Raw genomic sequence first — 22737 nt, forward strand, 5'->3', positions numbered from 1 at the left:
AAAGCTACGCACTGAGCAGCTTTAGAGATACATGTCAGGGAAATAAAGGAGATTGAAATGAGAAGAAACGAAAGGAAAGCGCAAGTAAATAGCATGGAAAATATGGAAAAATGTCGTAGCCACTTCCGGGCCCTACCTCTAAGTGACTCCACTTCCGCTCTCCTCAAAAAAAGAAGCAGGCACCCAGGGATAATCCTGTGTGGCCAATGAGAGAGTCCGCTAATTCCGTGGTTTGCGAGTCGTCGCCCAAGCCCCGCCTTTTCCGGTAACAGAAACCTATCACGGAGTCCGAATGGCTCAGCCTGGGCGGAGACGCCGCGATAGGCCCAACCGGGCGGCGGGAGAGAGCGGGAAGCACCGCGGGCGTGCCTCCTCTTCCGCCCCGGCCCGGAAGGGTGATGTGGCTGGACCAGCACCGGCCTCACTATGGTAAGAACCCGGACTGCAGGGCCGCGCTTGAGCTTCATGGAGGGATGCAGGCTCGCGCGGGTTGTCGGGGATTGTGCGGGCGCTGTAGGGCGCGGGAGCCCGGGCGCCGAGGGTGCACGGGCCGGGGAGTCGGGCGGCCCCTGAAGCTCATCCGGGAGCTTCAGGCCAAGAGTCCTAGGAAGAGCCTGGTAGTGGGCTCAGCCCCTCGCGAAGAGGCCTTTTGCTGGCTTGTTTAGTACAATTGCAGTGGCATGTTCAACTGGTTGTTATGTGTATCTGTGGACCTTACTCTCAAACGCCAGAGTTTCCGTTGCCTTTTCCCCTTTCTTTTATATGTACCGTGTATCACCCATCCCGCAGTTTTCACACACACACACACACACACACACACACCGAGATAGGGTCACACACACACACACACACACACACAACCATTTTTTTAATTCAAATGATGCCCCTTTGCAAACGGATGTTTTTAATGACTTGAGTACCCTGCAGAGGTGGGTCTGTCCTGTAGCAGCTTAGTGGGGTTCCTCAGTAATGTCTAGCTTAGGCCTTGCAGATTTCATGTTTGTGTTATGGATTGTTTAATAGTTTAGACCATAGAAAAGTTTGCACTGCAGATCAAAAAAAGGGTAACAACAAAGTTAGAGACAAGGAGCAGGAAGCCCCATGTGGACAAGGCATAGATAAAGTAGAAGTTACTGGTAGATCTTGAAAGCTATGTATGAAGACATACTCTCATTGGTATGGTAAATGCCAAAGCCCCCTGCACCATCACCTAGGTGAATTTAGAAGCCATTTATAAGCATATTCCTAGGGAAAGCATGTGTGTGTTATCTAAAAAGTTGCTACTGAGTGTGTCCCAGAAGTTGCTCCAGCATCATCTACAATACACAGCCTTTAGAGCCGTGGTCAAAAGCTCAATTAGCCCTTCCTGCTTTCTTGACAACTGCTTGTGTTTATGCATAACTTGGAGTTTCTTCCCTAAACAAAGTTAGCACCTGGTAAAGGAGGTCGCATTTATTGGCACTTTTTTTCTCTGGGATAATATTTTATTGTCCACTACAGCCTCTTTTGCTACCTAATACACAATAATATACACTTGGCCATAAGGATATTGTTAATAAGCTGTTACTAAGAAGATGTTTTCTTGCCTATTTACCAAGAAATTGAAGTAGAATTACTTTGACTATAGAAAAAAATCAAAGGTGCATTCTTCATCCTTTTCTTCATACTAGGCAAAATCAGGATAGTTTAAGATGGATGGTATTTTAACTTAAAAAAAAAAAACTTTTATTTACTAGTACTTAGTGTGTATCAAGTTCTAGTTTAAAGGAGTTCTTAAGTGCTGTCTTGCTTTAAACTCCTGACTTCTGGGATATTTACAGGTAAAAGGAACTGAATAGTAGTGTGACTGAGTTGCCTAGGCTCACATACCTAGTAAGTAAAACCAGGCCTCAAATTTATTTTAGTGGCTCCCTACAGAATGGTAACAAGAAAAATGTCTGGTGTTGAATGCAGATGTGCAACTTTCTTTTCCAGTTGTTTCTCAGTCTTTGATTTGTTGAATCTGTGGATGCATAACCCACATTGGTGGGTGAATTGTAGGCTTGTATGTATAGAATGGCTATGGAAGGATATGTGATGGTATTATTAAACTGTAGGACTTTTTTAATCTGTAAGTTTTTCTTTTTTATGTGTTGTAAAAAATATAATTGTATTCAATGTTTTATTAGCGATGTTACTAGCCATAAATATATTTTAACACATAAAGACTATTAAGTATATTGCCCAAGATCATATTGATTATAAATGACATAGAAGGTAAAGCTTAAACTTAGCAGCTCCTTTTGTCAATTTATAACCTCGTCCTATCTACTGGTCAAAGATGCCATTAATCACACAAGAAATCCAAGAGGAAAAGAGAGGTTTGTGAGAGAAAAGTTGAAGTGGTAATTCTTGTTCTATTAGCAATAAGAATGACAGTAGAAAGCATATATTTTTGGTATTATAAAAATAAATTGACCTTATGAAAATGTTCCAATGAACTTTGCTCTGAAAGCCATTGCGAAAGGTTAATAAGAATGTGATGTAGATGCATTGCTCTTCTCTCAGTACTTATCTGCGAATAAACTCTTTTGAGTTTCCAGAGATCATAGTTTCTTTGTAGTTGAAATCTAAATTTGGATGGTTGTTGGGACTTAAAGCTTTGAATGATTCTAGTAAGCAGCCAGGGATACATGGCCGGCAGGCAGTATTCAGCTTTCTTGTTTTATCAAACAGCCTCTATTTGATGTGTCTTTTCTTGATTGCAAAATACATTGTTTCATACTAGGATTTGCTTTTGCCCTTCAGAATACCTTTTCAATCTTTTTATTGAGGTATCCTATGAAGAATTCAGTTTTTTAATCTAGTAATCTAGTATTATTTCCACCTTTGGACTAGATAGCACTGACACTGTCAGAAATGTATGAACTCTGGACTGTAGCTTGACTCATAACCACAGTGCTGTAGTGGAAAGTGAGTAAGGAAAGTCTTTATGTAGTTCTGAAACTTGGCCAGTTACATCAAATGCAAGTGATAAGAAATGTTGATGTATTCAATGATAAATTTATATATTAAGTAATCCAAATGTGTAATGGTTCTCTGGGTCTGAAGGACAGGTTATGTGTTCAGTCAGTTTGGGTCACTTGTATAGATAGGGTATGTTTGTATTTGCAGGCTAATATTTATCTCCATTTCTGTGGTTCCCATTTTTAAAAGACATATTATTTTCTAAGTAAAATCTAGTTGGAAAATGCTGACCTGACCTAGATTTGCAAGTTATAAAATGCTAACCCATTTTCCAAGTGTGGTATAAATTTTATCATAATTGGATTAGGGGTGTTGATTCTGTCTTCTTTTCTACCCTGAGGAAAGAATAAACTAATTTTATGTGAAACAAATAAGTATGGCTACTGATTCAAATTTTTGTCTTTGGTGTTTAGCTCTTAAACTTTTTTGTTTTTTAGTCTATTTATGTATTTTGCATCCCAACAGAGGTTTCTCCTCTGTCCTTTCCCCTCTGCCCACACCCCCAACCCTCTCCTCCTGCATACATCTGGCCTTCTATGCATATTGACAAAACACATGGCATATCAAGTTGCAGTAAAACTAAGCATCTCCCCTTGTATTAAGGCTGGATAGACAAGGCAACCCAATTTGAAAGATAGGGTCCCAAAAGCCATCAAAAGAGTCAAAGACAGCTCCTGCTACCACTGTTAGGAGTCTCACAAGAAGACCAAGCTATACAACTGTCACATATATGTAGAATGCCTGGGTCAGTTCCATCTGGAATCTCTGAATGTCAGTTCAGACTCAGTGTGCTCCTGTGAGCCCCGGTTAGTTGATTCTGTGGGTTTTCTTGTGATGTCTTTGACCCCTCTAGCTTCTACCAGCCTTCCTCTCACTTCAACGGGATTCCCTGAGCTCCGTCTAATGTGTGGCTGGGGGTCTCTGTATCTTTTTCTATCAGTTGATAAATGAAGGTTCTCTGATGACAGTGCTCTAGGCACCAGTCTATGCGTACAGCAGAATATAGTTAGGCATCATTACTTTGACATTTTTTTTTTTCTCCTAGGACTTTTTGTTTTGGTTTGGTTTGGTTTGTTCTATCCTAGGTGTCTGGGCCATCTAGCTTTTGGGACCTGGCACTTCAGGCAGAGTCAATGGTAGGCTCACTTTCAAAGCATAGGTCTGAAGCTGAAACATTCCACAGTCTCTGTTCCACACTTACCCTAGCACATCCCATAAGCAGGACAGACTGTAGGTCAAAGGGTACGTGACTTAAGTTTTCTCAATCCCTCCACTGGAAGTCTCTTGCCTGGTTACAGGAGATAGCCAGTTCAGGCTATTTATCTCAGCTGTTGCTTGAAGCCTTGGCTAGGATCACCCTTGTAAATTGACTCTTATTTTTAAAGTGTACTTGAGTTAAGATGGAGAAATTAATGTCAGTAAGAATTTATTTTAAATATGAACAATAAACATTTGAAACTGTAAGGTAGTGTTACATACAAAGAAGCTTCTTACTCAGCATACTAAGGTGAGCTTTTTGTTTTGCTGATGCTAAAAAGAAATCTGCAAGGAGCCAAAGTGATTGAATACTTACGAAAATACTGTAAGTTAAATCAACATTCTTTCTGTCAGTTAAGTCTTGTCAGTAACCAATCATTATAGATAAAAGTATGCCTACTATACTAATGTATGTGTTTCCCTCTTTTTATTTAAGACTTATTTTTGTACTAATTTAATGTTTAGCCCCAACCCCCCTCCTCCATATTTCTAATGTCTAGGGTTGGTTTCTTAAGATTTTGTTTGTCTGTTTGTTTGTTTACGACTTCTAATTTAAAAGTTCTATTAACAAATGTCCAGGCTGCTTTTATTTATAATTCTAGAGCAAGCTCCTTGGTGGATATAGCTTTAGCATTCTGGAATGACTGTAGAAATAATAATGTCTGTGGACCACTTTATTATTTCACTACTTCAGTAATTGTTCTTTTCTTCAGAAAGGTTGTCAAGTAGCTTCTTGTCTGGCTACCTTGACACAAACATGGTTGCTCCAAACTAGTGGAAGCTCCAGTTAGTTATGGTTGGTGATAAGTTTGCACTTGAGAGTTATAATTGAAGAGCTTAAAAGGAAGATAATTTGGAAGCTGATACTACAGTGTTTTAAAATGAAGAGCACAATTTTGAGTCATCTAAAGTCAAGGAAAGGTTTCTTTGTCCCACAAGCCCAAGGGTTACTGTTAGTTGTATTTGGTATTCTGTTGGAATGAATGTCACAGGCAGCTGTGATTCAAGAGACTGTCATTTGATGCTTCTTTATGAAAAGGAGACATTTATAGATGTGGTAGACAGGGTGCACCTTTACGAAAAAAACGCACTCACACAGACACATGAATATGTTTCTAATCATATGTGACAAGAGACTTTGCATCCATATTTTTATTTGGAAGATTATCCTGGAGGGAGAGGCGAAATATAATCACAAGAATTTTAACAGATGAGAAAAATCCGATCATAGCCACAGAAATAGTGACTTATGTGTCAAATGTCACAAGTGTGTAGAGCGATTTAGAAATACAAGGTAGTAATAAATTTGTATTGGTTAAAGCCCCTAAATTTGTAGTAGTTTTAGTAGAGTAGGAGCCTAATATTTCATTGGGGGCATCATCTTCCACAATTTAATCTAAAACTTGTGAGCTGTCCACATTTTGTCATGGAATTTTTAGAAAACACACATTTGTTCAACCTTTGTAGAATGCAGGTCAGTAGAACTTACCAGAATATGGTGCATAAGTTGCTTTTGACCCAACATTTTTGATACTTACCGCCAACCTATTAGAGAATATCTGCACCTATTCAGGAATAGTTGAGTATAGTCATTGATCATCACTTAGAAGTTTAGTGCAGTTATTGCACATCACTTAGAAGAGTGACATTTTGGAGATGGTGTACCTATCAGAGGGTTAGCAAAGTATTCTTTTTTATAGGTAAGAAATTAAAATATAGATAATAAATGTGGCACTACCCTAAACTGCTATAAAGAATGAAGAACTTACATGGGAAATGTTAGTTCTAAGTTGTTCTTTGTGGCAGCATCCCATTAAAAACAAAATCTGAGCAGACATGTTTGTGTGTGGAAAAGAAGCTAGAGTCTTTTTACATGTAAAAATAACAGTAATCATCTTCTATTTACTCTAGGGCAGTGGTTCTCAACCTGTGGGTCTTGACCCCCTTAAGGGTTACATCAGATAGCAGATATTTACATTATCATCAGTAACAGTAACAATGAAAATAATTTTATGCTTGGGTGGTCACCACAACATGGGGAAGTGTATTAAAGGAAATCAGCATTAGGAAGGTTGATAACCACTACTCTAGGAATGATGAACAGCGATCAGAACCCAGTAAAGGGTTTTGTATTTTGTTTTGATACCTGTAGCTATCTAAATTCACTTATATTACCCATGGATTTTAAAACGTAAAAAGACCAAAACAAGTTAGTAGTTATCAAATTAGAACACAAGAATATATATATATATCTGTGACCTCTTCCTAATTAGCATGTCTTATAATTACTATTTTAAATTGAGAATAGTTGAGTATCTGGAGTTTTCATGTAGCAAGTTTACCCACTCAGCTGTACAGACCTCTTGAAAATGTGTATACTGTATGTCTTAGAGTGAGTTAGAATAATACACCCTGTTCAAAGTGTGAGCACCTTCAAGGTTGTGCTCTTCATAGGACACTAGAGTTGCAGGAAGTGATAGATGTGAGTCCTAGGCAGAAATTACCTTGGATCTTCACAGCCTAGGCTTTTCACATAATCAAGAGTTTTTTTGTCTCTGCTTATTTTTCCGAAATGTCTTTGACAATTAAATACAAACTTACAACAGTTTGTAGACTTCTCTTGCATAATTAACAAAATAGTGTAGTCCATGGTCTAATCCACATTTGTTTTTCTCAGTATTGCTAATTAAATTTATATCTTTCTATTTTGTTATCATGTGCTTCCATTCTTCCCTCATTAACATTTTCAGTGGAAAGTCTTTATTTTTCTACTAAATAAAGACATCTGTTTCTCTTAACCCAGAGACTAAGTTTGTATCAGTAGACAGCAGATACTGTAAGCACTGGGAAAAATGTTACAGGTGACAGACTGATGGCCATAACTTAGAAAACACTCTTTGACCAGAGTCTAAGTACACCTGAAACACTTTATCATTTAAAATCATGTGTTTAAAATACAGGGTTCTTAAACACCAGAACAAAGTTGTATATATCATATATTTTGTACATGTAAACAGCTTTCATTTATAAATGATTGTACACACACAAATGTATCTATACACATTCCACTTAATGATAGGAATGATGGTGAGGGTCATTTTATCTTTTATTATGAAAAACTTCAGACACAGGAAGGTAGAAAGGAGGGTAAGATGAGCTTTTGTATACTCAGTATTTCATGGACAACCCCACTTTCCCCTGCATGCACATGTACACAGTGAGAGGCCAACTTGGGTATCTTGGCATTAAGCATGTTTTCAAAGGCATTCAGGGAGGGGGGAAAAAAGAATACATTATAAAATCTTTAATTCATACCCTGTTAGGAAAATAGTAAACCTACTTTGTAAAGCTAACCATTTTACCACTGGAATCCTTTGTGTAATATAAGTCTGTTAGTTATTTCTAAAATTTCTTAGCTATCTCCCCCCACACACACAGACACACTGCCATGTTGTCTCTTCTGGTCCTTGTAAATGAAGTCATTTGTGGATTGACATGTATTTGCTTTCTTACTAAAGCTTTTCCTTTTGAAAACCTGTCTTGATCCCCAGGGTTCCAGGCCATCTCTTACAGGTGCTACAATATATTAATGTGTTGTTTTTAAAGTATCTGTCTTCTAATGGATAATTGTGTGTGTCATCTATTACATAAATATTATAAGAACTATGTTGGATATGAAGATAATAGTGTAAATGAATACCAGGTAGGGACTGAAGAGATGGCTCGGCAGTTAAGATCACTGGATGCTCTTCCAGTGGACCCAGGTTCAATTCCCAGCACCCACCTAGAAGCTCACTACTGTCTGTAACTCCAATGCACATAAAATGAATTATTTTAAAAACTAACTCTTGGTAATAAAATCCACCCACAGTCATCTTTATTCTCCCACTTTTGCATCATTGTTTACAGAGCTAAAACTATGCTTGTGTGCAGATCTTATATCCTACCTGCCCAATACTTACTGTAATTTGTATATAGCATTTTTGTCACTAATTATATTAGTAAGTGGGGCTTAGAGAAATGGCTCAGTTAGTAGATTAACAAAAGGGCATGAGAACCTGAATTCAACCCCCTATGTCTATAATCCCATGGCTGGGAAGGCAAAGACAGGAGAGTCTCAGAAACTTGCTCTCCATCCAGTTTAGCTGAATTAGCAAAGTCCAAGTTTCATCAGAGATCTTGCCTTAAAAACAAAGGTGGACAGTGGCAGGAAGATGCTGAACTTTCAGCCTCTCACTTCCACAAATGCATGCAAATACAAATCCATAAATTTTCACACAGGAAACACTGTTGGTAAGTAATGTTCAATCCTTACATTTTTTTAGTAATGCTTTATTTATAAAAATATGTAAAAATCATTTTAATAATGCCTAACAGAGTTTTTTTTTCTTAAAATTATCCTGTGTTTCATAAGAAATGTGTTGCTGTTAAATTCATTTTACACGTGACCTTCAGAACTGAGATCTTAGTCTATCCTAATTCTACCAAGTGGTATTCTATGTGTGTTGAGGTGATTGTTTGGGTTTGGTTTCTTTTTCCCCCTCCTTCCTTTTCCTCCTAAGATGTTTCCTTTGTTCTTAATGGAGGGCATTTCTTTTAAACTTTAGAAATATGAAGGGTTTTTTCTAGTTCCTATCTGTATAGTCCTTTGTTTTTCCTGTTTCATCTTTCATTTTATTAATAATACAATTCCAAAGGTTATTGATGTGTATGTTTTGAGCATGTACTCCTCTTGCCTCACTTAATTCCCTTGAAGTTTATAGCACCTTTCACTAGCTTCTGAGATTTTCAAGTAAACCTCATTTGTAAGTAGCAATTTTATGTTTCAAAAATAATTATAACATTCCTCCTGGTTTTTAAGAAATCTAGCAAAGTAGTGATGGTACACACCGTTAATCCCAGTACTTGGAAGGCAGATTCTGTGAGTTCGAGACTAGCCTGGTCTACAAAGAGAGTTCCAGGATAGCCAGAGCCATTACACAAAGAAACCCTGTCTCAAAAAAAAAAAAAAAAAGGAAAGAAAGAAGAGGAGGAGGAAGTAATTTTACTTCTAAACTTACTAAATAGGCATACTGTTGACTGCTGAGTGGAAATGATGTATTTTGTGTGCCTACTAATGCAAGTGCCTAATGTGATGTTCTTGCAACTTCTTAAAAGTATTTTGAGTGAAACATCTCTTCTTTGGGTTTGCCCTGTACTTCAACCATGGCCCAGGTGTTAGAGACTGACAGTCTGATAGTGAAGTGTTCAGCTTCAGGAGTGACTTTTTTAATGGAATGCCATTTGCTAGGTGAGGCAGCGAGGCAATTCCTAGGGGAAAGCATGGCTGTGCATCTGTAATCCCAGCACTGGAGAGTCAAAGGCAGAAGGATCTCTGGTTGAAGAATAGCCTAAACCCTTAAAAGAACTGTGTGTGAAATACACCAAGAGAGGACAGGTGATGCCTGGAGACTTCCTGGCAAGCTGAGCCGAGAACCTAGAAAGAGGACACAGAAGTTAAGGGTGCTTGTTGCTCCTGGAGTAGACCTGAATGCTGAATAGAATGAGCCAAACTCCACTTACTTTATTTACACTTGAAACCTATGACTTCCTGTTTGCCTATTTAAATAATATTTCTTAGGATTCCTATCATAACTTTACAATAGAAGAAGGAACTATTACATAATAGCTGAAAAGGGAAGGTGGATAGATGCTTTGCTTTCACCGATGTCTAATAATCTTAGTATTTGTCAGGGCTTGGAACATGATTTCATAATTTTTAAACATTCTTGACCCAGACAAAAAGTTGAAAGAAACTTTAGTCAGTATTTAATCGTTCCCTGGCTCTGCCAGGTTTATAAATACCAGATGAAGACTAATAGCCCAGTGATCCACTGGGGTCAGAGAGCCAGCCACTGGCAGCGGATGAAGACCACACTGTTTTCTGTCTAGAACTCTGTATGCCTTGAACATCTGTGTTAGTTACGTACTGAGTCCACTTTGCTCAGATGTTTGGAATCCATGACATTCACATGTGTAATTGTATTTTCTACTGCAACTCCTGCATTCTTTACCTTAAAGAATGGAAGGAAAGTATACCTTTAAGAGACTTGATGATGCTGGTTTACATGTTGTACAACATTGTGTTTGCCTGTAATGTGGAATTGTCTGGCATTTTTGGATAGGAAGTTTCTCTTGCGATATTAATTTGTTTTTGTTTTTTTTTCTCTCTCTCTCTTTATAGTCTGCCATTTTCAATTTTCAGAGTCTGTTGACTGTAATCTTGCTGCTTATATGTACGTGTGCTTATATCCGATCCCTGGCACCCAGCCTCCTGGACAGAAATAAAACTGGGTATGTTACTAATGATATCAGTCAAGTCAGTTCTCACCAACATTGAATGTAAATTACCTTGAAAGTCATTAGACAGTTTAATTCTATTTATAACTTAGTTTTGAGTAACTTTATACATTTTCATTTTGTTTTAAATCTCTAAAATAGATTTGTGTTATCTTACTGAATTAATGAGTAAATTTCAAAAATGATCTTGTGTGACTTAAAATTTCACCTACTGAATAAAAACAGATCAAAATTTATATGGCTGAAAGTGAAACATGGTAAATATCCATCAATTATTTTGACAGTGCCCCATTAACTTTGTAGACATGGTTTTCCTCATCCCACTCTCTTTGAGCTCCTATTTTGCATGATTCTCTTTAATCAGTTATTTGGAATCGTAATATAATAAGTAAGAGTAAAATAGGAGTATGTTCTTAAAAAGTAGTCACTATTAGAATAGGGTATTTTTACTTTTCTAGTGCTGCCATGAAATTTTTCATTCAAAGGGAAGTTGCATGTGGACATGTCCACCCCTCTTTTCTTGGGAGTAGGAATGTATCCATAACATGCTACATTGATCAAGGAGTTCTCAGGGCTACCAGCCTTACAGTAGAGGTTGAGTAGTAGTATATTTCTCCTACATTAAAGGCCTCCAAAAGGCTTTCCTGTTTTTACATTTCAAAATTAAGCTGGTAGAGTCAATTGTGTATGTAAGTAGACACACTTTTTTCTTCATTATTAGATAAGAACTACTTTTCTGTAAAAGTAATTATTAGATTCTCTTTCCTTTATGAGTTTTCTCTGAGACTCACAATACATTTGTCATTGTATTTACCATGCTTAGCTGGAGTTACCTGGATATCTGATGTGACGCATTTTTTGAAGACTTCACTATTTAAATTTAATTCCATTTTTTAAAGGCTGATTCAGGTGATCTAGTACAGGGCTGCACTGAAAGACTGCTTTTTAGCTAGTTTGCTAAGATTGCTTCTTCCTAGTTTCCTAGACCAAATAGCACTATCAACAGAGGCATAGACATTCAAGCCATAGAAATTAAGCAACAGGTGGTAGTGGTTTTTAGCAACTAACAAAGTTCCTTCAAGAAAAATGAAATAAACAGTATGCTAGATGTTAACAGAAGCATGTCTGAGGAAATTCACAGAAACAACTCACTGCTGCTTGATAGGTCTACCCTAAGTCTAGGGTAGGATTTTTTAAAAAATCTCCGTATTTCTAGAATATTGGGCCTGGAAAGACTTGCCTTTTGTGATCTAATGGTTTCAAACTGTTCAGGGTCCTGAGTTTCCCATAAAGGTGCTTCAGATACCTTGCTCTTTCTCCTTCAACTCACTCAACCAGGGTAGCTTTAAATCATTAGTGTTTACTGTGACCCATAGGTGCCTAGAATTGAACACACATGGCTTTGAATGGGTGACCTCAGTTTTGTACTCTTCAGTGAAGAATGAGTAACTTAGAGTTACTGTCACATGTTCCTTTCGTCCTAGCATTACTATGCACAGCACATGTTACTGTTCTACAGACTATATAATCATTAACTCCTCATAAAGTCCGCCAAGCGTGGATACTGTTATTAAAGTGATGAAGAGCATCCCCACAGTCCCAAGCAATAAGTATGCTGAGTTAAAGTACAATCTGGCCTGGTCAGTAGTTTAGAGCTTCCTGTTCACATATGATGACTCATTAACCATCTTTCTTAGAAGAAAGATGTATATAAATACCCCTGAAATTTAAGTTCTGTAATTGTATTGAGACAGTCTTCATATAAGGAATAAGTAAGTTTGATTTGTCTTAATTAGTACTCTTAATTATAAACATGATTTTAAATAGATGAACATAGTTACAGATATGTATAATATTATCTCAAGCCAGCAAAATAGTAGCTGTACTGTTTTTTTTTGGGGGGGCGGGGAGATTGTTTTTTTTTTTTTTAGTTTCTCTGTTGATGGCTTATTTGCTTTAACAAAGCTGTTGCTTTTTATGTGTTACAAATAGGGGCTATGTCCATTTATGTGTGTATATTTAATTCATAGTTGTTTTATTCATGGAATTAAAAAGAACATTCCTGGAATATGTGTTTTAAATGTCACATTTAGTAAACTCATGCTTAGTTCTACCTAAATTAATAGTTTTCATTTAAAATTGTAGCCTCATAGTTATCCATATTTCCTTGTTGACTAGCACAGGTGAGGACTGCCCCTAGAGTACATGCACACACAATTATAGATTAATGAAACATAGAGCTATATTCTGTAAGAAAGAAATCTTCTATTATATTACAAAAACTCATCTAAAAACTATCTTCATGTATCGTTTTCTCAATTACTGCTTAAATTAACATGTAATTTTTCTCCTTTTGAAAGTAATAGGGAACTTGAAGTTAAATGAATTATTCAGTGAGTCCTTGTGTACATTTTAGCTACATTAACTTACCCTAATTCTGACATATGACACACATATAGTCCAGTTAATGGCAGCTTCTGTCCAGTGGTGGTTCATGGCATATCCTATCCTGTTTTCATATATAAGTAAGTGATGGCTTCATGTCCAACAAGTACATGTTAAAATCTAGTATGTGGAATTAATGTTCTCTGTGATGTTGACAGGAATGAACTGGCTTTCTTGGTAATCAGGATTTGTTTTTGTTCTTTTTTTATCCTGTGTAGACTATTGGGAATATTTTGGAAGTGTGCCCGTATTGGTAAGTGTCTAGTCTCCATTCATTTCTTCAACTATAAATTACTAGCCACTTTATTTATATTATGCACATGACAATTAGATGTCAGTTTTCCAAGTGTAGGCTTCTCGATACTGTGTAATTTTGTAAGAATTTACAGAATTCTACCAATTGTTTTACTTTCCACTATTTAAAACTAGATGTAATGGGGACTTCACAATATTTTATTAACAAAGAGATGCCAAGATAATGGAACACGGAGCTGTATTATGTAAGAAATAAATCTTATAGTATATTACAAAGACACATCTAAAAACTATCTTCATGAATCATCTTCTCAAAAATTACTATTTAAACTAACATGAAACTTTTATGCTTTAGCAAGTGATAAGGAACTTGAAGCTAAATGAATTAACCTATTGAAATCAGGTATCAGGTCCCATGTGTCTCTAGACTTGCAGCAAATTCAGACAGTATCTATAGTACATGTTTATACCACGCTCTTTTGGGTTGTGTGTGCTATTTTATTAATTTATAAATCAGGATTTCAAAGCTTTTGTTAGATGTCTTATAATTTGTTTTGTATAAGGGAAAGGGTACACGTGTCACAATGTTACATGTGAAGTTCAGAGTACTCATTGTAATGGTTACTTTTCCCCTTCCAACATGCAGTTCCTGGGGAGGCAGGCTTGGCAGCATGTACCTATACACAGTGACTTGTGGTGTATCTTGGTTGTACAAATAAAGCCTGCCTGAGGGTCAGAGAATGGAGCTTGCCACTGCCTAACCGTAGAGATCTGGAAATATTTACAGACAGACAGAAAGTGAGGTAGCTGGACAGAAACAGGATATAAGCAAGGACAAACAGGAAATCGCTCTATTGTCTACTGCGATGCTAATGAGATAAGGTGTGCCTTGGCTTGCTCCTTCTCTGATCTCTCAGCATTGCCCTCTATATCTGACTCTGACTTTATTATCTAGGCCAATTAAGCACTCCACTTACACTAAATCATCTCACCAGTCCTCTTGTTTGATACTATTTTGATAACTAAGGATGAGCTTCACATGAAATAGAAGTATTAAGATTATATGCATTTTAAGTATGCCTGTGATACATCAGGTTAAATTCTTATTTTATCCTCCCATTTGACACTGTTCACATAAATTCAGAGTAATTGGTAAGTAAATGAAATCCCATTCAAAAGTACTAGTAGTTTTTAATAATTGATCATACTAGTTTTAAGATGTCTAATTAAAAAATACTTTGTGGCATGTGTATTTAGACTACTTAGACTGAAAGTGAAATGTGTTGTCCTTTGGAATTATTTATATGACATATATGCATATGTATTTATATGTATATAAATGTCATCTTTTAATATTTTATTAGCCTTGAATTTATGTGTAACTACTTTCTTCTGTTGAAACACTGTTAATGTCTTAATGTAAAACAATCTTACCTAGTTTATTAACAGCCCACATGCCCCAAACTTAACCATTATAAGTTAGGATTAGGGATTTACAATTTACATTCCTGAAGGAAACTGTTCCTAGTTCCCAGGTTCTCCTGTTTTGTTTCTGTTTTCAGCTTCTTAGAGAAGGAGGAAGCTTAGAAGATGGTGTGTGACAGGAACCAAAGTTGTTGAAAGTTTCAAAGTATTAACTAAACTCAGTAATACTTAGACATTTTTCTAAAGACCTGGGAACCAGTATAACATACTTAGGTACAATTGAGGTGTATGTAAATTGGTCAACAGAGTTTTCAGACACCCTTTGTTAGTCACTGAACTGGTTTTCAGAAAACTTCCTTCTTCCCTTGGACAAGTTCCTAATAGAAATAATCCATCTGATGCTAAATTATCCATAAGTTTCTAAGTTTTCTGGATAATTGAGAAGGACAAAGGATTTCACAGAAAAATACCTTGTTCAAAGTCATCATTCTGATGTGATATAAACTAAGCATTATCCCCTGACAATTACTTATGCTTTTAACATGAAGTTTTCCTTCCTGTGTATTCTTCATGATGTTTTATTCTCTCCTTTGGAAATAAGCATGAACATCTTTCTATTATAGCAAATGTAATTGGCTTTAAATTAGCAAAAGAATATATGTAAACTAAATAAGTGTTTATTGTTCCAGGGATATTTAGGACTCTAGCATATGTGGTCAACCTACATCACAATCCTATCACTTAAAACTTTTTGAGTGTTTTGTTTCTTTACTGTGTGCTCTTTAGGCATAAATTTTGTAGATAACAGTGTAGTATTTCAGTGTCATAAATTTAGACATACCTGGAACAAATTTTTTATTGTAAAAAATACAGTGAGTATAGGTTGCTGATCTCCCTAAACATACAGTGCATAGGTGGCCATTCCCAGTCTAAGATACCAGTGATACAAGCATTGGAAAGGCCTTGCCTAGATTTACAGAGATTTGTATAGATTTGTATAGTAATAAATAATGGCTACAAAACCTAAAGTAACAGAAGAAGTCTTGAACACTTCAAAAGGAACCCAGAAAAGAAAAAGATTAGCACCCTCAGTACCTAACGCTCATCAATAAGTGTAAACCAAACTACGTAGGAGTCAAGTCACCCTGAAAAAGAAAGAAAAAAAATACATATATATATATATATATATATATATATATATATATATATATATTCAAGAGTATTGCCAAGAGCAAAGTAGTTAAGAACCTGAGTATACTACATGGAGAGACAGCAGAGATCTGGTACTGAAGAGCTAAGTTTTCATCTCCATCTTATAAAGTTGCTAACTCCCAAACAACATACAGGCGTTTTATGTAGTAGTTAGATGTGTGGACAATTCTATTTAGTAGCCAACCCAAGTGTCCTGTTTGTGTATAATTATGGCTAGAAGGGGGTATAGCAAGCTTCAGACATGAAGTATATACCTGTCTTAATGGTATCCTCATATATGGTCTGTTTTCTGTCTAGTTATAAATTCCTTTTCTTTTTGCTTGCTCGTTTATTTATATGACCCTTCCCCCTTCTGAATGGTTCTCTTAGTAGTGTTCCTTCTTACAAGAATCAAAGCATTTGCCCTACTTTAGTAGGCTACTTTTGGAAACTCTGGTACCAAGACACTTTTTCAAGCACCTGCTCCTCTCTGTCCTTAACACACAGTAGATCCACACAGAATGGATGAGATTTAAAAAGAGTCAGGGCATCTTATCTTGTTACACACCACAAGGCAGCAACTGTTTTACATTCACTTGCACAAAGCTACAACCTGACAAGAAGTAACATTCTTATTCAAGTTCAACTTAAGATGTTTAGCTCTACCACATGGCAGTCTCTTTTAAGAAAATGAAAAACATGAAAATGAAACCCATCTGTAAAATTATAGCATTCTCTAAGTCATAAGATGAGAAAGAAAAGAACTTCCTCAAGAATTAATACTGAGCAGATGCAGAACTCAGTATAGGGATAATTATTCCCTTTGGGTGTTTACTGTGACTGTGCTAAGCAGTGGATATACCAGCCCTGAAAAGAATACCAGGCTTTTATTGGGTCCACCTAAAATTTACTGAGGTGCTTTGTGGGATTTAGCCCTAATAAATTAGCATTGTAAACCAGTGTGTTCTGCTTTAAAATTTTCTTAGTTAAATTATTGTGACTCTAAAACCACCTTTTTATACATCTTCTTTTAACAGAAGGTAGTCTATTAAATGTCTGTTTGAAAGAGAAGGGGAAGGGCAAAGGTAATTTAAAAAAAAAAAAAAAAAACAGGGAGTACCAACTCTGTGGGGTTTTTGTTGTTGTTTTGCTTTGGTATGGTTTAATTTTTTTGGTTTGGTTTAGATTTGAGGACAGTCTCAATGGACCACATTGATTGGGTGATCTTCCTGGAGGATTATAGGCAAAAAACCCTGGCTAAATGTCTACTTTTTTAATATATGTGACATTTTCTGTGATGTTGGCGTTGAGTAGACAAAAATATATAAACATAGTAATAGATCAGCATGGGCTCAGCAAAGTAGCTCTGAACATAAAGTGACCTCGAGAACTTTAGTTAATGAGGGATGTCAAGTTTAACACTTATGAGAGTCGGGTAATGAGCATCTGAGGTAAATAAGGATCTTATTTCAGGATAGTGGAATTTAGACATCATGCAAGAACTTAAGGAAGGCTAGTCAAAGCCATCTCCTCGATTTGCAATAAACTCAGATGTACCTCAACTATTTCCACGTGACTGCTGCTTTCTTTTTTATGCCTGGTACTCTCTGAATAGTACAGCTTACAGTTACTAAAAAAGCAAAAAACAATTAAAATAAATTTAATTCCTTTTACAGGGTCTGTATACCAGCAAGATGTTTTCACAAGCCAATATTAGTTCTAAATCAGGCAAAGGAAAGTCTCCAAATAGAGACATTCTTAGATGAATGTGGAATTGACTCATTAGAGAAGTTATTGTGTTTAATGTCTACTTTTAATTTAAATTACTAAAATACTGAGATAGCAGAAACATTGTTAGTAGAAATGACACTGAAAATACTTCAGACTTCAGAGAATTTCCAATCTTATAGGGATGCTCAACCAATGAAATCTAGTCAAGTATTTCAAAATCTCCGAAATGGAAATACTTCTCATCCTAAACCTTTTGGATAAGGAATGCTTTACTGTAAAAGACTCAGTACCATAAGTGTATCAGAAGTAGCGTCATCTATAGGAGAGTTTATGCCTATTTTTTTTAATGGAATAATGTTGTCTATGCTGGTCATCACATAATGAGTGCTGTCTAAACTCAAATAAGTGTCATGAACTAGTACCATCCTGTAAAGATATTGCTGAATGCTGTTCATTAGAATCCTTAGGTAGACATTCCCTTTTCTTCAGAAGATAGCTAATTATCCTTTGGCACTAAGTTGCTTGAGAGCATTTCTTGGCTCTCATCTACGTTCTGCAAGGCCACAGCATGGGTACTTTCAGATACAAGTATCAGAAATAACGTGGATTAGCAGCTAACCCCATGCCCAGCCTTTTTACATTGAAATGTGTCGTTGTCATTTATGTAGTTCACACTTGCAAAATATAAAGAGATACAAAATAATAATAATAACAAAATAAAATCTCATGATGGGCCAGCAAGATGGCTCAGTAGTAGGAAGCACTTGCCTGATAATGGGAGTTCAATATCCAGACTTCATAGAAAGTTGGAAAGAAAGTGCCCACTACAAAGTTGTCCTCTAACCTCTACATGTGCACTGTAGCATGAACACTTAACATGGACACAACACATGATCAGAATGTTTTTTGTAAGGTTATTGCCTTATATTGGGCTGCAGTTTTAGCACACCTTGTTATCCAATTCATATTGAGCTTGTTTTATTTGCCTCTAGCTCCTTGTTTTCCTCTTTCTCAGTAGTAACCTTATCATATCCATATTAGTCATTCATTCAACCAAGATGAATGTCTTCCTTTTTTCAACAGGCGAACGAAAGAGTCCTTATGTTGCCGTGTGCTGTATAGTGATGGCCTTCAGCATCCTCTTCATACAGTAGCTTTGGAAACTACTAGCTGTTATTGCCATCAGACTCTGTAAACAAGGACATGTCTCCAAAAAATAATGGGAAGAATGGTTAACCCTTTTATCTCTGAACATGGAATGAGATAAATTTCAAGATGCTATTCTCTATTTTTTATGCTATTGGACCAATGAGCTGTACAAATAATTACGATGTAACAGTTTAATACACAGGAATGTGAATGTAACAGTCGACCTCAGTTCTGTCACTCCAGTATTATACTATACAAATGTCATTCTGTTGTGTCGGGACTGCTTTTCCTAAGGTTCCTGAGGGCATGAAATAGAACACACGGTAGGCGAATTCCACAGGCTCCTTTCACTAGAGTTTGAAAACATTGTCTTCACAGGATGAGACATTATAGTGACTGGCCTATTTTTGAGAAAAATTGTTCTATATTTGTTGTTGTTACTGTTCTTATGAATTGCATTCATATTTAAACCATTTTGATTGCTAACCAGAGTACCTCTCTATTCTTGGCAAATTAATACACATGTAAAATATTTTAAACAAAACCTTGCATTTCTTTAATATGAGTTTGAGGCTTCTGGTCAACTGTGGTTGAAGATACAACTTCTGTCTTCTGAAAAAGAGCATTCTTAGAATGAAAAAAGCAAGTAGAACAATGATAGACTAAAAACTTAACGAGGTTTTAATTCTCTTTAGTGTCAAGTTTTCCAAATAGAACATTCATTGTAGTTATAGCAAATGTGGTTTTTGTTGTGTTTTTAATATGCATCACTTTAAATGTGGTTTATTTTCTGTCAGCCTAAAGTGGATTTTTTTTCTTTTGCTTTTTAGAGACAGGGTTTCTCTGTAACTTCGCAGCCCGTCCTGGAACTCACTCTGTATACCAGACTAGCCTTGAATTCACAGAGATGCCGCCTGCCTCTGCCTCCTGAGTGCTTGGACTAAAAGGCAGGCTACGCAGCTAGAATCTCTTTTCTGAGTTTGTAGGTGACAAACACATCTCATACCTGCTTAGTCTGGATACTGTAGTCTGTATCTCTCAGCTTTGACACTGAAGCAAGAATTTGAGCAGTTTGTAATGTGGATGTGAAAAGACGGCACAGATTGAAGCATACATATGAAAGGGCATTTAGAAGTTTGTGCTCAACATTTCTGCAGGTTCAGCTGGAAATTCATTACTATTTCAAAGCTAAGAGGAATTAAATCTACCTAAAAACACTTAGCTACACGTAACATTTATTAAATACTGGTTCAGGCTGCATTTCTTGGAAATGAACTTGTTATAGAAAGAAAGTGTTGGACTTGAAGCCTTTTAAAGCATCGTATCTATCATTATGTCACCCAAACAGGCACAAAGCTTGCTGGCCGACAGCTATTACAGAGCACTTGAAGCAGTGTAGAGGAACATCAAGGGAAGCCTTACTGTGTTTTCTTGGAATTATTTGTTTTCAAAAAAGATCTTTGGGATATCTGTAGCTACTTAAAGCTGGTCTGTTTTATTTTGGACAGGAAATCAGATTGTGGTAAATCTACTCTGAACTGTATCTTGGGCCTTATATTAGGTCAAGAATTTCCAAAAGTAGGATTCCCTCATCAGCATATTTATGCACAGTAAGTCACCTTTTAGGGTCTGATTTCTGGGTGGCCATCTGTTGTCCATCACTGCTACCAACTAAATTTTCCAGAAGTGTTATCAACTTTTTTTCTTAAGTTAGCACACATTTCATAAAAAGGAGACAATAAAAATAAAATGTTCCATTTAATTTGACATTTCGGCAGTGTAGGTGGAAATGAGAGGAAGACATAGTTAACTTGTATTGTCTGTGCTAACATAAAACAATTAGCTGTGCAGCAGCTTATTTCTAACCCTGCCATCCTACTCTTTTTAAGTACAGGCTCTTGGGAGTGTAGGAAAGACACAAAGGGGAACAGAAATTTGTAAAGAAAAGCAATTAGCATTTTGTATGTGTAAACACTGCTATTTTCCAAGCCACAGGGTGGTGTAGGGGTTTGAAGCCCATGGAATATTCAGCTATGTGTTTTGATGGCATGTGGAGGAGCAATAAAGCACTCTAGGCAGCTGGCCCCTGCAAAAATACTATAAATACACAGTTTATGGGAGGAGGGACACTGAGATCCAGGGTTAGCAAGGTCCAGATGTTCTCCCTAGCTACCTACCTGGCTCTGGAGTCTTTAATCCATGTCTCAAATTTTGTTTTGTACTGGTGTTTAGTTCCTGATGAGTTTCATCTGTGTCATTGACAGGGCAGGGACATGTCTTGTTTCCAGGTAGTCTTGCAAGATGGTCAAATTCATCTTATATTTTTTAAAAGTTTAGACTCTAGTCCAGTATCTTGCTAATATCTTTTCTGTCTGTGCCAGAAATTACCTTAAATGTTTCCATTCAAGATGTTTCCTGCGCGGGTTAGTAAGAATGTGTAATTTATAATAAAGTCCTTTACCTTCATAATAAAATTAGTCTCATATTATAGGATGACACATATTTTCATGAATTAACTTTTCCATGTTTACAAAATCTAACAAATCTTTGCCTCCATTTGTGATCAATATTTAATACTTATAAATAATATATATTTCAGGAAACATTTACACATTTGAAATGGTGTGTGACCATTGAAAATAAAAAATATTAGTACTTTCTCTTTATTCATAATGTATATGAAAGATAAGATTAATGTATATGGAGTAGAATGTGCTGACACTTGTTATTGAGATAATCCCAAGATTCTAGAAGAAAATGAAGAGTGATGATTCATTGAGGGTAGAACTTATAGAAGAGCATGCAATAAGCTGAACTTGGCAGTGTTTTGCAAAACCACAGTTGTATGTTAGGGATTATATGTCCCTTAGTTTGTTGTGGCACTAATGGAGTATGACATGAACTATAAAGGTAGACAGATGTTACATCCTGGAGAGTCATGTATTTTACCTACCTCGAAACTGAAGTTGAGTGTTTCCCCTCCTGCCTCACAAATCCTGTAGGAGGATAATAAAGTTTCCCTTGGTTTATGAAAAAAAAGGTTGACAATGGAATGCAATAGTGGATTCTCCTTAGATTTCTCTAAACATTGTAATGGCAACTAGCCAGTCAAGACAGTGTTTCCAGAAACTTGTAAAATCCCATATTCCATCTGCTAAAAGCAGTCCCTGCTGTTGAGGCAAACACATACTAGAAGTGCACTGTTTACATTTCCTGGATGCACAGAAAATATTTGCAGTTATCAAGAACTTAAGGTTCACAAAAGCCTTTGGGACGCTATTTCATCCTTACAATCTGAAAATTCTTAGGGGCCACTCTTCTCTTACTTTCATATCATCTAGTAATAATAAATGTTCTTAAAGTGGTGCTGGCAATCACCCTCATGACCTTCACAAGGAAGTCATGACTAGCTTCTGAGAAATAACTTCATACTGTTTCTCCTTTGCCCTAAACTAATCACAAAGTAATCTGAAATGCCATTCCAGTACCTTTTGGAGAAAAGAGAACTATAATTCATGTTTAAAAGTGGAGGTGACCATCCTACTTGGGTTAACTCATATGTCTGCTATGTAATAAAAAATGAATTGTCAAAAGCCTTCTAGTTTTGTCTTATCACATTAAAAGAAAGCAGGATATAGAACTTAGAAGTTGACCATTATGACTAAAATGTCTTACCTACATTAATGTGTGGACTTGCCAAGATAGTTTTGAAGGTGATATTTTATTGATTTGTTTCTTGAGACTACCCATACAGCTACCCATACAGTTGTTGCTGCTGCTCGACATACCCCGAGTATCTGAAGAAATGACTTCTGCATGACTGTGACCATGATTCCAATCAGGAACAAAGGGAAAGTGTGGGATGCTTGTTTCCCTTCTAGGCATGGTGGAGTTCCAAAAGAGCATGTGACAAGGGCTCAGAAAGTCACAGTGGACCAG

At 36.5% G+C, this 22737-nt stretch overlaps 2 protein-coding genes and 1 non-coding gene across 5 annotated transcripts in view; 2 read left to right on the forward strand and 1 right to left on the reverse strand.

Annotated features, from left to right (window-relative positions):
• LOC100768249 (DNA repair protein XRCC4) overlaps positions 1 to 266 on the reverse strand; it is a 214286-nt gene extending 214020 nt beyond the window's left edge. For all 3 annotated transcript variants that reach the window (XM_027401768.2, XM_027401767.2, XM_035440488.1), the window contains exon 1: positions 137 to 266. The gene's annotated coding sequence lies outside the window, so the exon portion shown is untranslated. The remainder of the gene's footprint in view (positions 1 to 136) is intronic.
• Positions 267 to 286: 20 nt separating this feature from the next.
• Tmem167a (transmembrane protein 167A) lies at positions 287 to 21286 on the forward strand. Its single transcript, XM_027401769.2, has 4 exons — positions 287 to 429; positions 10487 to 10596; positions 13266 to 13300; positions 18733 to 21286. The coding sequence occupies exons 1-4, from the start codon at positions 427 to 429 to the stop codon at positions 18801 to 18803; spliced, it is 219 nt and encodes a 72-aa protein (XP_027257570.1). The 5' UTR covers positions 287 to 426; the 3' UTR covers positions 18804 to 21286.
• Positions 11093 to 11226, forward strand: LOC113834222. The gene has a single exon (XR_003482596.1). It is a non-coding gene; the product is annotated as a small nucleolar RNA U109 (small nucleolar RNA).
• Positions 21287 to 22737: the final 1451 nt, after the last annotated feature.

Source organism: Cricetulus griseus, chromosome 2 (assembly GCF_003668045.3).
Source record: "Cricetulus griseus strain 17A/GY chromosome 2, alternate assembly CriGri-PICRH-1.0, whole genome shotgun sequence".
Lineage (NCBI taxonomy): Eukaryota > Metazoa > Chordata > Mammalia > Rodentia > Cricetidae > Cricetulus > Cricetulus griseus.